The 16,725-nt window shown below is 36.5% G+C and overlaps 2 protein-coding genes across 3 annotated transcripts; one reads left to right on the top strand and one right to left on the bottom strand.

Annotated features, from left to right (window-relative positions):
• The first annotated feature begins 811 nt into the window (after positions 1 to 811).
• On the top strand, positions 812 to 5,872 carry LOC140872464 (membrane protein of ER body-like protein). 2 transcript variants are annotated; one of them, XM_073275309.1, is made up of 8 exons: positions 812 to 1,199; positions 1,683 to 1,811; positions 1,975 to 2,469; positions 2,573 to 2,707; positions 3,518 to 3,790; positions 4,389 to 4,634; positions 4,738 to 4,799; positions 4,905 to 5,872. In XM_073275309.1, exons 1-8 carry the CDS (start codon positions 899 to 901, stop codon positions 5,382 to 5,384), a joined length of 2,121 nt encoding a protein of 706 aa, XP_073131410.1. In that variant the 5' UTR covers positions 812 to 898; the 3' UTR covers positions 5,385 to 5,872. The 2 variants fall into 2 exon arrangements, with proteins under 2 accessions (XP_073131410.1, XP_073131411.1); XM_073275310.1 differs by lacking the exon at positions 1,683 to 1,811.
• A 183-nt stretch (positions 5,873 to 6,055) lies between these two features.
• On the bottom strand, positions 6,056 to 15,042 carry LOC140872466 (uncharacterized). The gene is made up of 10 exons (XM_073275311.1): positions 14,741 to 15,042; positions 14,572 to 14,650; positions 14,362 to 14,456; positions 13,708 to 13,812; positions 13,516 to 13,595; positions 13,311 to 13,401; positions 13,023 to 13,130; positions 12,456 to 12,542; positions 6,601 to 6,669; positions 6,056 to 6,428 (listed from the first exon to the last, which is right to left on the bottom strand). Exons 1-10 carry the CDS (start codon positions 14,945 to 14,947, stop codon positions 6,273 to 6,275), a joined length of 1,077 nt encoding a protein of 358 aa, XP_073131412.1. The 5' UTR covers positions 14,948 to 15,042; the 3' UTR covers positions 6,056 to 6,272.
• Positions 15,043 to 16,725: the final 1,683 nt, after the last annotated feature.

The following is a 16,725-nucleotide window of genomic DNA, read 5'->3' as shown; positions in this document are numbered from 1 at the left end:
CACACTAGCTAGAATGCATAATATCTATACTTATATATTAAGAGAGAGGGGTGGAGACCGACAAATTAGTATGTTGGTATGTCTTTTGAGTTTTTGTTTTTTTGTTTTTGTTTTCCTTTTTCATTTCACTATTTTTTCCATTATTTTTTTATGTTCAATTTCAATATTTTCAAAATATCCCCAACGTTTAGTTATGTCCTTTTTTAAAAAAAATTATTTATTTGTTTATCATTTTTTTATTAAAGAAACAGGTTGTACAAGTAAGTAATACATATGCAAAAATAGACTGTACAAGCACACAAAGCATGCGTCAAATGATAGATTTCAACCTAGCATATGAGTAATACCCCAATAATAAATCTAATGTCTCATGATTTGTCACGTCAACAATATATAATTAATTACGCTTATGTGTAAAAATACGAACTGTTGGATGCATAGTTTGGATATTACTCATATGCTAGGATCTCATCTACCGCGTCAAAGTACTAGTGTGTATATATATATTAGAGATAGATTTTCTCCAACTATCATACCATGATACCCAAGACCGTGGACTAGTTTATCCCAATGTCCACGTATCATTTAATTCTCCTAAGCATGACAATATCAAACCCCTCTACATCATACTTCATAATTTACTTTATTGTTTTTTTTTTCAGATAACGATAGGTAGTTCACATTACTTCAGCTGCAGGTAATCAATATCTTTAGGTTTGTACCGAAAATATAAAAAGGCAAAGTCAAGAGCCTAAGCAGAGCCCTGGATTTATGCAAACACGAGTGTGCAATGACATATTGCTTTACAGCTTTCCTCTTGCATTATGATGATGATCGTACCGTCTCAATAATTCTATAATAATAGTGAGAGTGTGTGTTAGTGTGTGTGTGTGTGAAAATGGAAAAAGAAGAGAGAACTCCGGTGCAAGAGGAGGAGGAGGAGGAGGAAGAAGAAGAATACACTACACTTGTCAAAACAAGAAAATCAAGAACTGAGAAGGGTGACGTCGAAAGTATGCAAAATGGAGTGAAAAATGGAATTTGTGAGGAAAATGAGCATGCATATCAGTCAATTCTAATTTCAAATGGAGGAATAATTTTTGGAAACGAGCTAAATATGAAAGGACTTGGTGATGGAGTCCTCGGAGATGAGGCAGAATGTGCACAAGGGCAGCAGAATCTTGTTTTCCTCGACAAAGGTGAGGGTGAAGATGGTATATGTGTATGATAGCTACATGTGATGTCAAGTGCTTTTCTTTTTATATGTTTTTATTACTTTGAAACAGTTTTAAGTATAATATTCCTGAGCCTTAACCCCACTCCATGCCCATTTTTAGCCCTACTTGTCTGTCAAACACATATAGAAGGGGGCCATCTTTCTTAGATTTTCACACACACACATGCCTATGTTTGGTGTAAAAATATAAACCTAAGATTTGAAATTGAACTTCATCTTTTTACAAGAGGAAGTTCAGATAAATCTGATTTGGTTTACCAGCTGAGAACTTTAAAAAGGTACAATTTTTCACGGAGAAAAAGAATATATATATAAACTAAGCAATTTCATTTTCTTCTAATTAGCTTGGAACGACAGAATTCTTGAAACATCAAGTGGCTGAATGCCTAGCATGTTTTAAATCCTATCCTTCCTGATCTTACCATAATCGTCGATTTGAATGAAGGAATATGGAAGTGTCGAATCTGCTATTGGACCCATCAGGATGGAATTATCTTGATCGACCACATTCAGAACCATAGTGGACCATGGCCTAAGCAGATGTATCACAAAAATTTAAATTTTGAAACTGAAGGTCAGTGGATAGTGTTTTGATTAACAGAGATTGTATTAATGTATAAATATGATAGTTTAACTTGAAACATAGTAAGGGGAATAGTGCAGAAAACAATCTGGATTCATGCAATGGCAGGATTCTCTATGATGTTAGCACAATGTGAAATATAACGTGGTTTCAGGTGTTGAAATCAATTATGGCGAAAAGCAAATGGACGAAAGTCCACCAGAACTAGGTGAATCGGAGATAGTATCTCAGAAACTTCTTATTCATACTTCTGAGTCGAATTCAAATATACAAGGAAACAGAGCGGATTATAAGTATTCCATCAGTGAGATAGAAAGCACAGAAAGTGATTCGATACATGAGGATGAGCTGGAAGAAACAGAAGCGGATGTCGAAAGACTGCTGCAAAAACAAACGACACATGATTTATATTGTCCTAATTGCAATTCTTGCATCACAAGAAGAGTTATTCTCCGCAAAAGAAATCGAAGAGTTCAACTTCCTGATGAAGATTTTAAGCGTAATAAAACAGAATCTGCAGCTGTCTCCAAGTCAGGCAGCTGTTCTGCTCAGGCACCTGATGATGAATTGGCTGAAGATGACACTGTTCGAGAAACGGGGAGCGTTCTATTCAGATGCTTATCTTGCTTCAGCCTTTTCATTCCAACAGGTAAGCTGTTACTGACTAATAAGAGCAAAGGAGATGAAAAATTTTCTGTGTAGTTAATCCCAAGATTGAGTAGAAAGCCAAAGCTAACCCTTTGAACATTCAGGGAATGGATCCAAGTTGTTCCGAATATTTGGAGATAAAAATGGGAAAGAAACTGTAGGAGATGAACAAGTACAATTACCAAGCATAAAAAAGAAGTGGTTTGCATCAAATAACCAGGAGACAACGGTTGAGCGAGGTGATCACTTTTGTCTCTTTTCTGCTTACCACCAATTTAGCTCAGCGTTGTCAAGAGAGATGCCAGCAAAAGTGATACTCATCTCTCTGAAATTTTGTAGCATATTCAGCACATGAAATCCTACTTCATATTCCTGGTTTCGGCATCGTTCTAATTTGTTAAGTGCCTTTGCGTGACTGTACGCAAAGTATAGGAGCATCAAAGTGCTTACAAAGTCCATTGCCACATCTGGAGTCATCGTTTCTGTTTAAAGGCAACAATGAATGTCATGTACTATTTTAGTAATCTTTTCATAGAAACTTTATGCCACGAGGAGTTTTTAGGGAGGTAATCCCCATTATCTGATTTAGCCAATACTAAAACTGAGAGACCGCTCCTTGTGTAGCACCATATATACACCTCCCCACACACACACACACACACATCCAAATCCAACCATTATGCCACACACACAGTAGTCTCTTGGTGTAGCATAATTCCACCCCCATTATTTAACTGACAACCAAAATGGTCAGATTTCCCCAATTCAAAGGGTATACTTAACCACACCTGCTTATGAAGCACTCGTAGGGACTGCTGGAATAATCATAATCTATGATGCTAAGATAGGATCGTACTATCTTCAAGGCATGACAATTCTTTAAATGGAACTACTATATAGACCAGAGAAGATAGGTATTGTTAGCAACTTCACCTTTTATGAATGTCTGGAAAGAGCAAGAAATATGTGTCATAGTCACTTCTACATTCATCGTCAGTTAGTGCTAAGATGAATCCTTTTTAACAATTTATCTCAACATGGCGCAAAAGATTCCACAAAAGAACAGTCGGAAGGATACACAAAGACTGCATTGAAGGAAGCAACGCTACGCAAAGAAATCCAAGTCAACTGTGAATCTGGTATATCAGGGAAAAATCGTCAAGAGAAGGCTCAATTTACATGTGAAGAATCCGCACAGGATCCAGTTTCATCTACGCAAAAAGGTGGATTAAAGTTGATGGTCTCCTCAAATGATACTCCACTAGCTCTTGAGAAATCAGAGGACAAAATAAACAATCAGAGAATACAAAAGGAAACCCCAGGTAGAAAGGTTCACTGTTTTATAATTCTATGAAAGCTGGAACCATGCCTGCATGTTAGATATTACCTTTCAACTGGATCTTATTTTCCGCTTTCTATTCGCAAATTTCATGTTTATTGAATCATGCATACACAAATGAGGTCATCCTGTTCTTACCGACACTAGTTCAAAAATGTAAAGCCAGGGATTTCAACGGAAAATTGAACATTTCAGCAGCTATTCCTCATGCAGGGTGCCACATAGAAGTGAAACTTACAACTGAATTGGCAGTTGAAAATGGAAACGAAAACTTCTAATGTAGCTATGACAGTACGTAAGCAGCCTATTGCAGTATACTTTCGACTACCAATAACAAGCTGTCAATTCTCAAACATGAATATAATAATAGCAGTAGGTGTCATTTTTTAAAGTCATGGGTCCAATCTATCCCATCAAAGTTTCTAAGAAAACCAAATTTGAAGTCCAAACTGGTGAATCGCTAATATTTGGTGGTATTTCAACATTAAAAGGCGCATTGGCTAGAAAATGACATGGTTAAATGCAGAAAATATTGCAGGTTCGGTTATTCATAAGATGTATAGCATGTACTTTGATTGCAGGCAAGGATATTGTGATATCTATAGGTACAACTTCAGCTTCTGAAATAGGGGAAAGTATAACTGTTTCTGAAGAAACAGTAGGTGAGCAATTGACATCTCAAATCAGTGTTGCTGTGAGTGAAACGACAGAAGGGCATAAAAACTCCGCAATTGAATTGGTCAAAAGCATAGTATATGGTGGATTGGCTGAATCAATTACCAGCCTAAGTGTCGTGTCATCCGCAGCTGGTGCTGATATTACCACATGTAAGTAATCTTCAATTAGTTTACGACTGCATAAAAATCTTCTTCAATTTGCTAGAAATTTATTATTATGTTTTGGTTTTTTCTTTCTTTTCTTGCACTACAGTAAATATTATAGCACTGGGATTGGCCAATCTGATTGGGGGATTTTCTGTCATTTGTCACAATGTAAGTAGACTTGCTTTCACCAAATTTAATGAAGAACAACACCAACAAATACCAATAGAAAGTTAAGCTAGCAGGCATTGTGTTCTCACATATACAATTGTACAGCTTTGCAAACTAAGAAGTGATCGAATAGATCAACATTCAGACCAAGTTTCCCATCAAGTAACTGATCAAAAGGATCGCTATGAAGAACTCCTGGGAAGAAGGGAGAATTTCTTACTTCATGCCATGGTTGTTATACTATCATACCTCATCTCCGGCTCATTACCTGCTGTGGCCTATGGTTTCCCATTCCGAGTGAATGATGACAAGGAGCTCAAGCTGCTCGTGGTGGGAGCAACTTCCTTTCTGTGCATTACTGTTCTAGCTATTGGGAAGGCGTATGTATGTAGACCCCCCAAAACTTACGTAAAAACCGTCATGACTTATGTTGTATTGGGATTTACGGCGTCAGGCATCTCATATGTTGCTGGTGTATTAATCAAAAGAATTCTGGAGAAACTTGGTCTGTTCCAATCAAGTTCAGTTGTCAATCTGATTCTCTCTGAGATGGCTCCTAAAGACTCTGCATGGGCTAGATATTAAGTAATACTGCCAAGCTTGGTTCAGTATTAGAGCGGCGAATAAAATAGCAGAAAAACAGAAATGTCGCATGATTCTTTTCTGCAGGTTTTGGATGTCTATTCCTTGTACGTTCTATTTTCTTTCACAATTCGATTTCCATCTCCTTGTAAGACGTTTAAATGCCCTTTCCATCTTTATTTTGGTACTCGAAACCATGTCATTATATTTCTCGGTTCAAGGGTCCTCAACACCAAAGTTCCCCGACGTATGTGGCAAGAAAATACCTCTCAAGGCGAACTGCATCTTACCCATTTTGACACTTCTGATTTCCCAAAGGATAAAATGCTCTCCACATTATGACACCGAACAAATTTGCTGTATTCCAGAAATAAAACTGCTATAGTGACTTCTCGAGTACTAGATGCATTTTGTTTCACAACCTGCTGCATTTTAGAAGTTTGATACTATGCAGCATAGCTTGGTGATCCGTGATCCAACGTCTCTTTCAACCAAATCATACATGACAGGCTCATCACAGAGGGGGGAGGGGGGGTGCTACATATTGCATTGATAATCAAAGCTCAGGGATTGGGTAGACAAAATTCCACACAGGTTCAAGTTAACAATTGATTAAAAAAAAACTTATATTCATTTATAGTACAAAATGTTGCACAAAATTCCTGAAATTGAGGAGGGTTGTATATAACTATTTTGGTATTAAAAATAGGAAAATATCAAAGCTCACCTCTCGAGCTAAAACCCAAGAATGCCGTGAGAAATACATTAACATCTACTTATGCAAGTTCCACAGGGCTGTTGCCAATAAATTACAAACACAGTGGAAATAAATTTTTTTGGCCAAAATCCACCCATTAAACAACCACAAAGGTAAAAGATTTTCCTTACCAATCACAAACTCTTGTCATCAACTGCCTGATTCAATTCTACCCTGCTTTTACCTTTCTTTATTTTTGCTTTAACCCGAGACTTTGTAACAAGGGTTTGCACTGTGTTAGCAAAATTCCCAACGGCCATAATTATAAGAAGAATTCCACAGACAATTACCTGAAATATCCACATCTTAGAATTTGACAACATTTAATATCACTGCAAAATATGAGACACTATCGACCAAGATGAATTCAGACGACAAAGAGCACCTCAAGTTGTACACAATGAAGAAAAATTACCACAAAAGCATCAAGCCATCAAGGTTAAAAGTTCAGTTTCCATTTACCTGCCAGTCTGAACTTAATCCAGTAAGTGCTGTTTTAAGATACAACAACCCAACATACGCCTCAAAACCCTGAAAACAAGGAGCTGGTTAGACAGGTTCCTGAGGTAAAACGCTGAGGTGAATAGTAAATCATTCACATAACAAAAGATGTTGCATGTTTGGCCATCTTGTGTTAAGAACTGCATAATCATCATTGATGCACATACTGTAACGACCCACGTCCTTTCACCGCATCCCTCCCCGTCGAACCATGCGGTCCGAGCCCATGCTATAGGCTGGGGAGGGATGCGGTGGAAGGACGTGGGTCGTTACATAAAAGGGCGTCCTTTTTTGTAATGGACTGGGCTGGCCCAGCCATTCTTGCACTCATGGTCTTCTCCCCCTTGGTGGGGAGTTTACCAGGAATCATAAAACTTTGTATTTAAGTTTGGGGTACAAGGTTCGATTCCTGGGGAGGGCAAAAACTCCCCACCAGGGGGAGAAGACCATGAGTGCAAGAATGGCTGGGCCAGCGAAGTCCATTACACATACATTGTTGAACATTATCTGTTTTACTCTTACACCTCAGCCATAGTTGGTTTTAGTTAGTTTCAAGGCAGGAAAATTGGTTGCTTTTATTCAGTCTGATGTCAGTGTTTTCAAAAGCGCGCTACGTAGCCCGCTATAGCGCACTTTTCATGCCGAGCGCTATATAGCGCTCGGTCCTTAGCGGTTTGCTTCAATAGCGCACGCTATTTGTGGGCGAGGCGCGCCTAGAAGCAAATAGCGTGCGCTATTGCGCTTTTCTGGTGATAGCCCACGCTTTTTGGGCCTAAAAATAAAAGCCCATAAATTCATTTATTTGACCTACAACTTGTACATCCAAGCCGATTCCCACGTCCAAGCCCTAGAACCGATTCAGAAGTCCTCACGCGAAGAAAACTTAGAGCCGATTCATAATTGAAACTTTCTGGAGCTGATTTCAGAGGTAAAGATGAACCCTAGATCCGATTATTTTTAGATTATGTCGTTTTAGTTGTAAGACTTTCTAAATTATTATGATTTCATAACTAATTATCTCATCTATTTACTTATATAAGCATATTTCTATTTTTTAATTAAATAATTGACGTGCACGAATAACTTACGCTATGCGCTGCGCTATTTACGCTACGCTATCACAGGATAAAAACGCTACAGACCAACGCTACGCCTTTTAAAACACTGTCTGATGTGTATAACAGAGTTTCATTTGTATGGAGCAAAACAATTTTTTCCATATCTGAATAGAGTCCTCACATAGGGTTCTATAATTCTTTTCCCTAGGAGCACTTCTATAGTCAATTCATTTGCATACTATAATTTACTTCATTTTTTTTATATGTTATCTTTAAATAATTTCCTAAATTTGACATATCACTTTCAAATTGATCCCGCAAAAATTCTGCAGCAATTCACCAGTTTCAATATTTCCAGTATTCAGCTGAACATAATGGCTGCTCCCTTCATTTTCAATTATCCGCTCTACTTTAATCCACTAGATATACCTGTGTGTTCATCTAAATTTTTAGCAGTTGATTGGTACTAAAAGCTATAGGGCATGGAATTGTGCGATGTTTATCTCTACGAGCAAAAAGTAAACAAATATTCATTGGCGGAACTTGTTTTCAACCAAAAAGAAGGATCATCTTAGCGGGCATCAGTAGGAAGATTGTAATGCCACCGTGCTATCACATATCATAAAGCCCTGCATCTAGGGAAATCTTTGATGTCATTGTTTACTCTACAGATGTACCCTTAGTTTGGAAGGATCTGAAACAGAGATTTGATAAGAAGGTCGATGAATCTTGAACTTTTGCTCCGCATCGAGAAAAGACTGGTGTAAGGTTCCTATTTCATTTTTATTGATTATTCCAGATTGCTGCAGTTATGGGATGCCCCAAGAAGTCAGATTAATGATGAAATGTTTACCATTTATCTCTAGAGCTTTGTCAATCATATTTGAATAAGAGTCGCAGGGGACAATCACATTCTCTAGTACACATTTATCCTCTGCTGTGTTTACTATTTCAACCTTCTTTCTACTTCATCTCCAAACAAATTTGAGGCTTCTAGGTGTAAAGAACTGTAATTGTAATCATCATAATAGGCCTAATCTTTCTAAGTAAGAGAAATCCTTCTGGGCACAAGCTTCACAAGTCTAACAACGGTACAATCAGAAGTAAAAATGAGCTTTACTTTTAAAAGCACAAAACCCTACGGTCATAACAGCGAAACAAATAGTTGAACTTCAGAACACTTCGAGTCAGCCCCAGTATTCTCTTTTCTCACATTCTCAGTGTACAAAGATTCTGAAGTTGTTAAATAAAACCTTCTCCAGGAACACTTGCGGAATTGGCGATGAATATTGCAGGTAATGAAGTATCTCACAATTTCTAACTACTTTGTCATTATCAGTAAACAGCGGGGCTAACAAACATATTATAAGTAATTCCTTTAGCTAACAATATTTTTTACATTGAAGCTAGCTATTGCAATGCTACAATCAATATGACTAATGGAAGCCACACTCCTCTTAGTCATATTGGCCTCATTCCACCGACAGTGATCATTTCCTCCATAATATACTTCATGCACCTGACTTTCATTTCAACTCGTCCATTTCCATGTTGACAAAAGATAGCCATAGTTTTGTCTCCTTATATCCCATTTTTTGTCACTTTCTTGACCTGTGTCTCCCATCTATTGTTTCTGACCATGGTTATATTCCTACTGCTCAACTTTTAGTCATCAATTCCGATAACTATCCAATCAGGAGATCGAAAAACCCTCAAATCTGGACCAAAAACTATATTGTTCTATCCTCCCTACCTCTAATCAAGTCATGATACCTAATCCATTTACTGAATATAAATGTATCATACATCAACCATTCAAAATCTTATACAGCTTTTTTTTTTATCTCTGTTCTGTAACTTCTGTTATTAAAGAACCTATTTCCTATCACGAGATAGCTATTGATTCCAGATGGAGAGATGCAACGGCTGCTAACATTGCAGCTTTGAAGTCCAGTCATGCTCAGGCTATGTTGATTTGCCTCTTAGTAAGAAAGGTATTGGGTGCAAATGGGTACACAAGGTCGTCCCAGGAACTAGTGTAGACCGTTTCAAGGCTAGTTTAGCGGCCAAGAATTTTACTCGACAAGAGGTAATTGGTTATAACTTATAACGACACATTTTGGGTGTTTGGTTAGTGTTGTAGCAATTAAAGTTGTCCTATTTATTAAATGGATATGAATAATGCTTCTCCTCAAGACGATATAAATAGGGGTTAATATGTAAGTTCAAGGCCTTGCAAAGCAGGAGAGTATCAGCAGATCCAGCATGAGTTATGCAACCTATTGGAATCACAACATGGTCTCAAGTAGGCCATTAGGTAATTTAAACATAAGTTCAGTTCTGTCCCAGGCTAGGTACATCCAACCAATCTCATTACAAAATTTCTTTATTTGTTAAGAGAAATGATTCTCTAACGATTGAACCCTCTATTTCAACATTGAAACATCATCTCAATTCTTATATCAAAATCAAAGACCTTCGTTGGTATCAAAGTCGCTCGAGGGGCATCTGTCTGGATCAATTGGGATATAATATCGAACTTATTCCTGAAGCAGGTCTTGCTCTTGCAAAACCACTTACACTCCTTGGATCAAAATTGAGACTGACATCTCAGCTGTGTGATGATTAATCAAACAGACCTCAAATCCTTTAACTGTTTCTTTACCGACCTCTTTGTTTCTCAAAGTACTTGTGGATGGTTGTTTTATCTCACCATAACATAACCAGATATCAAGTACGGAGTAAAAATTTTACACCAGTTCATACATGCTCTAAAATCTCCTCACACGAATGCTGCCCTTCATGCTCTGAGATATCTTAAAGAGAGCCCAAGCTTAGCCATTCTACTCTTAGCTAACAGCCTAACACCACTACTCGTTTATCTGCCTATGGTGATTAAGACTGAGGAACATACCTCATGACTCGATATTGCCTCACGGGCTGATGCATTAAAGTTGATGGTTTTTTTATTTCTGGGAAAACTAAAAAACACTCGGTTGTTTCTCGTCTGTTTCTTTATTTTATGGCAATGAGATAGATTTACACATTGCTGCTAATCCCCTTTTACCAAGCTAGCCACATGAAAATCAAAGAGTTAATTCATGAGATACTTCAACGTATGTTCTACATCTCTAAAAATAGCAATCAGCAGTATTTCATAAATGCTTGAACGAAACTCAGCATTTCTATTTGTTGTCCAAGCTTGCATATGTGATATGCAATATGCTTAAAGGAGAATGTTAAGAACCACACAATTATCATTTGGACCACATAAACCATCAAACATGATTTATTTTCCCTTCATGGCCGAGCGTTAGATGGTTTGAGTTAGTCAGTTCCAAGGCACATAAACTGGTTTCATTTATTCTTTCTGTTTTATAAGATAGCGTGCGGTTTATTACACTAAGGAAAGCATTGTTTTTTATTATTTATGTTATATAAGACAGCATCAAGTGTAATACTCAAAAGAAAAGCGGTGTTCAATAGAGTTTTTGGGTGTTTTGTGAAATTGCTTTTAGAAAATGTGTTCTGTGACATCATATTGGATAATGTGATATATCTTTAGTTTTACTTTTGAATCATACATTGTTACGGTAAACATCATGTCATAAAAATGTGTTGGTTAGTGATGTCATATCATATATTTATTTATTTTAACGGTGTATGAGATATTTTAAATTTTAATATTTTTTCGAAAATGTTCATACTGATTATGTTGAAAGATATAGAATTTTAAAATATGTCATTCAGTGGTGTTGAATACCTTGCCTTTGTACTTCTTATCTTTATTCAGTATTCCGTCTGGCATAGCGGACGCCACGAAAAAATCTATGAGGGATTTTTTGTGGGATGGAGCTGACGGGGAGCATCATTGTCATCAGGTGGTTTGGGACCAAGTTTGTAGACCCAAAGAACGTGGTGGATTGGGCATTGATAGTGTTTGTTTGAGGAATAAAGCTTTAGTGGTGGTGGAGGTTTTCTAAGGAAAGAGACTTGTTATGGTGTAAGATTGTCATCATTTCCTTCTTTTCCGCTTTTCAATGTCGTTTGGAAGATGCTGATTCCTTCTAAGGTTATGTTTTCATGGACTGCTGTTCTTGGTAAATTACCGACTTTGGAGGTGATGCAGAGAAGGAACCCCTCGTGTTCTCTAGGTCCCAGGTGGTGTGTTTCATGCAAGCAGGATTTCGAGACTCAGGATCATCTGCTTTTACATTGTCCTTTCGTCCACTCGTTTTGGAGTAACGCCTTGGTTGATTTCAATACGGTCTGGGTTGTGCCAAAAAATATTTGAGATTTGTTTGAGCAGGACCTAAGAAGTGTTTTGGGAAGGAGAGGGAGGACTTTCTGGAATATGGTAGCTCATTATATCTGCTGGTCCGTGTGGTTGGAGAGAAACAAGAGGATCTTTGAAGTTATAGAAGACTCGGTTGTTGACTGCTGGGATAAGATTAAGCTTAGGGTTATTTGGTGGCTTCAATCGTCTGCGGACTTTAAATCTTTTTCGGTGTCAATCGTGTATAGGGATTGGAGCATTATTTTGACAGAGTTTTTTGAGCTGTTAGCTTTTTGTAGTGTGTTGACCTCTAGTTAACAATTGTAATTTTTCATATCTAAATGGAGCCTTCATGCTTCCCTAAATTAGGGTTCTTGACATATATGAGTGTAGAAAATCCAACAAGAAGTTCTTAAAAATAACACCTTATCCAAAGGATGAGATCATTCCAGTAAATAACTCAAAGAATAGCAACAATATACCTGCAAAGCGAAAAGTACAGGGAAGAGCAACAGCAACTGACCCTCCACTCCAGCAGTTTCTCCCCAAACAACATCCATTCTCCTGGCCTACAACAACCTCAAAAAACATCAGTAAAAAAATGTTGAGAATGGAATGAGTGCGCAAGAAATTATGAAAGAACAGTTCCACGTTAACCAGCACAAACAACAGTAGAACTGCTTTAACAAGTGAAAACTAACCACAATACCATGAGATTAATAGGTTTTGACATTATCTAGGATCTGAATGACAATCAGCACTAAAATTAAATCCAATTTAGGCCCAAAAAATTAAAGAAAAATTATTCCCCTAGTTATCTACATGTAGCATGAGCAATCTTCAAAGCGAAGAATTAATCAGGTATACATAGTTATCCAATCACATCTTAGTAATCCTTTCTGCATGCAAGGCAGATTATTATGAAAATAATTCCGCACCCAGGAGCAAAAAAGGTCAAATAATTTTTGAAAGATGAATACCGAGTGAATATGGACAAGTGAAGTGGCAACAGCCAAAGGGGTGATAGTGAAGAAACTAATATTATTTACCTTGCCAAGTGCAATACGTGTGTAGAGTCTCTGCCTTTGATATCTATTCTGAAGAATCATGGCAAATCCTTGCATGATAGCCCATTTCAAGAACAGTTGTATACCTCTCTGCAATGAACTATATCCTTTTGATCATATGAGAGAGGAAAGACGAGAAAAGGAGAAAAAAAGAGGAAAAGTAACACAGAAGAAGCCAAGCAGTTTATGTCTATTAATTTCTTTTCTTAATTCACATATTTGTGCATGTGTTTGCTTGTGTCGGTAAATGGTTGATACAGCATAATCCACCTGTTTCTGAGCACAATCAGGTCCCTTCTCTATCCCCCAAGTAAGACTAATGAGAGCCATAGCCATAGCACAATAATGATGTTTAATCCACCTGCAGAATCAAAACCTTGTATAAGTTTAGAACTAAAGTTGTCAATTTCTTGTTCACAAATGGCAAATAAGTTTAGCAGGTTCATTAAATAAGGTTTAAATCATATTAAATTACCATGGGCGTATATCACTTCCATTAACTCTTAAAATGTTTTCTCTCAAAGCCAAACCTGTGTAGAGATACAGCAGCCATGCCTGTAGGAAATAATTATGCTCACGATTAGAAAACTAGATATACTTATGATGACAATGCAAAATATCAACAAAATACAAGAACCAAGGAGAAGAAATGTTTATCACAGAGTACCTGGTAAAGTTGAACAGGCAATGCCAGTAGACATCCATCCCAAATCCATGACCTTAACACCAGCAGCAGCAACGGAAGACAGAGGAACATATATGCTGTTCTATCCTGCCATGACATACAATTCTGTTCAATAACTACGAAGGAACAAATGCTTTCAAAAATTGAATCAGTAAATGTTGCAATATACAGGACAAGCAACCGCAGAAACAAACTTAGAGATACCAAACCAAAATGAACTAAAGCAGTTTCTAGAACAAAAAAGAAAATAGCATGCTACTGCTATCCAGTAGTGTCCACATGCACTATTCGGGTGAATACAGAATAACCTCAGGGCAAGAATCACCAGATTGCATCACTGCCAACTCTTCATAAGTATATGGGTCTCCTGATTTCCAATCCCAAAATCTAGTGGAGCCAACTATTATTATTTCTAAATTATCATCGTTTGATAAATTATCGACAACCAGAGCCTCGTAGAATAGTCTGCCGTGTCACTCCTCATGTGGCATTATCCATGAGATTTCATGATATTCCGATACCTGTCCATCATCTATACCCACCGATAATTTCTCTTACGTAACACCAATGACATAAATTAAAACGGCATAAGAACAAAACATAAAATGATTTCACGAGTTGAATATAAAAGTATACTCTGAAATTATTGTATTCATCTTTCACTTTCAATTGCACATCCTTCCTATTTGCCCTCACATTAATCGGCCCCAGAAACATCCTCAAAAACCTCCCTGCATTCAAACAATGACCATAAAATAAATAAACAAGAAAAGCATCCATTTTCTATATACAGCATACATCTAAGAAACACAAAATTTAAAAAAAAAAAAACATGAGAAAACAAACCATGAGATTTACTCGGAAGATATGCTGCCGCATCACCTTCACTCAACACATACCTCGCTCTCGCTAACTCCTCTTCCAACTAGCAAATTAAACAAAAACATCCTTTAATAAAAATGAATACAGACACTGCCGAAATGCCGCGTGCATGTAAAAACCCGCACACACATACTTTGTCAGCATTTTTAGAGCTGCGGAGCGATGAACGGAGGGAATTGATGTGCGCATCGAGTGATGCCACGCGCTGGCGCAGCGCATCTTCCTCACGGGAGGTGCGGGATATAAGAGACGAAGCTGTCTCCTGCAATTCCTTGGCCTGCTCCACCAGCCTGGAAATTTCTCCGCCGACTGCTTTCGAATCCTCCGGCGAATCTCCCATCGAAATATGGCCGCCAAATCGACGATGCGAGATTTCAGATAGTACAACAAATGGAATTGGAGGAGCAACTACTGTCTGTTAGGATGTATGGTGAAGATGAATGAACCAGTAAATAATAAATATAATATAATATAAATAAATGATTAGGGGTCCATTAGGACCATTTAATATTTATTACCACTTAATTACCACTTAAGTACGTAAATAAATTTCTTCAAAAAGAAAAAATGTACGTAAATAAATAAATGACGATAGGTTGCACAATATTTGCATCGTGCGATTTATTTGATTAACGTAATTGATATGTTATTGCATTTGCTCGAAGTTAAAACTTTTTAAATTGAACTCAACATATCAACTCGATCCAAAAATATCGAGTTAGAGTTAAAGATTTCAGCTTCGGGTTAGTTAGACCCGAAACTTACACAAAAAGTAATCGGGTTCGGTTGATATGATCCAAAAAAATTTATTATTGTTTTTATATAGAATTTAAAAAAAAATTACTACGTTTTTATATATTGTATGTTTGACAAAAAAATAATCGTATGTTAAATAATAAATTTTCATCATTTAATATTTATTTTATAAAATTTTGCTTTTTCAACATATTTGTATTTTTTAGTTTAGACTTTCAAATTTAAACTATATATAAACGAAATTCTGTTCTTATATGCTTGTCAAAAAAAAATTTGTTATTATATATGTGCTTATATTAAAATATTATTATTTAATTATTTTTTATAAATATATTAAAAAATCAAATGGGGTTGTTCATGTTCGGGTTGATCATTTTTGAGTTGGTTCGATTTCGGGTTGAGAACATTTTAATAATGTCTTTGAAAGGAATATTTATTCTTTAAATTTCTCAAGTTTTTGAAAAGATTTTATTTAATATATTTTGTCTTTTTTGGACATAAATTAACTTTTATATAAGTTATTTATTTTTTTGAATAAATTGATTTGAGATATTGTTAAGTTTAGTATAATTTTTATTATATCATATCTAACATATATCTTTATTTATTTGTGTAGATTTGATATGATCAAATCTTGAGAAATCTCACGCCTACAAGGAAACTAAGACAAGAAGGAGTCTTGCCTATATATCAAGTTGGGCGTGTAAAACGAAAGAAGAGATCGACCAATTGAGAGTTACTTAATAGCTTCATATACGTACGTTGAGAGAGAACTGAAGATTTTCTGAAGCTCGGATCGGTCGTGATTGCTTGAAGTCGTGAAGAACATGTGAAGATCTTTGATCGGAGAAGTGTGCTGCTCACGTGTTTTGGCTTCAAGATTTTTCTCCTTGTCTCGTTTTATTATTTTATCTTACATAGAATTTTTAGGAGAACTTTTATTGTGTATTTTCTCACATGTGTTGAAAAAATTGATTTTTACAATAATCACTAGTTTTAGGGTTTGTAAAACTCTTTGAATTATTTTTCTAGTGAAAGTTTTGCCCCGAGGCGCTGCAAGAGTATTTTACACTCTTGCTTATATATCTCAGACTATTTATTTGGTTTCTTTTTTATTTTATTCACGCTTAAATAATATTTTGCTGCAAATTACTCAAAGTATTTTTGTAGGTGTTGCCAACACTTTGTGACAACACCTAAAACTGTTTATGTGCAACCCATATTTTTTTACAAGTAGCATCAGAGACATATTCTTGATACACTAATAACTGATCCTGGTTTTTTTATTTTATTATAGGAAATAAGATGGACTCATCTTCTGTTGCTAACTCGCTCCGATTCTTGATGGCATGAATTACGCAC

Source organism: Henckelia pumila, unplaced genomic scaffold (genome assembly GCF_033568475.1).
Source record: "Henckelia pumila isolate YLH828 unplaced genomic scaffold, ASM3356847v2 CTG_466, whole genome shotgun sequence".
NCBI classification, from domain to species: domain Eukaryota; kingdom Viridiplantae; phylum Streptophyta; class Magnoliopsida; order Lamiales; family Gesneriaceae; genus Henckelia; species Henckelia pumila.
Note: the sequence above shows the minus strand (reverse complement) of the source record. Positions and strands in the feature narration are given on the sequence as shown.

Coding starts and splice junctions, on each gene's coding strand:
- LOC140872464 (XM_073275309.1), top strand. CDS start 899: ATGGAAAAAGAAGAGAGAACTCCGGTGCAAGAGGAGGAGGAGGAGGAG. Junction 1,812..1,974: donor TTTAAATTTTGAAACTGAAG/GTCAGTGGATAG, acceptor ACGTGGTTTCAG/GTGTTGAAATCAATTATGGC. Junction 3,791..4,388: donor AATACAAAAGGAAACCCCAG/GTAGAAAGGTTC, acceptor CTTTGATTGCAG/GCAAGGATATTGTGATATCT.
- LOC140872466 (XM_073275311.1), bottom strand. CDS start 14,947: ATGGGAGATTCGCCGGAGGATTCGAAAGCAGTCGGCGGAGAAATTTCC. Junction 12,543..13,022: donor CACGTATTGCACTTGGCAAG/GTAAATAATATT, acceptor AGGTTGTTGTAG/GCCAGGAGAATGGATGTTGT. Junction 6,670..12,455: donor CTGTACTTTTCGCTTTGCAG/GTATATTGTTGC, acceptor CCTTGTTTTCAG/GGTTTTGAGGCGTATGTTGG.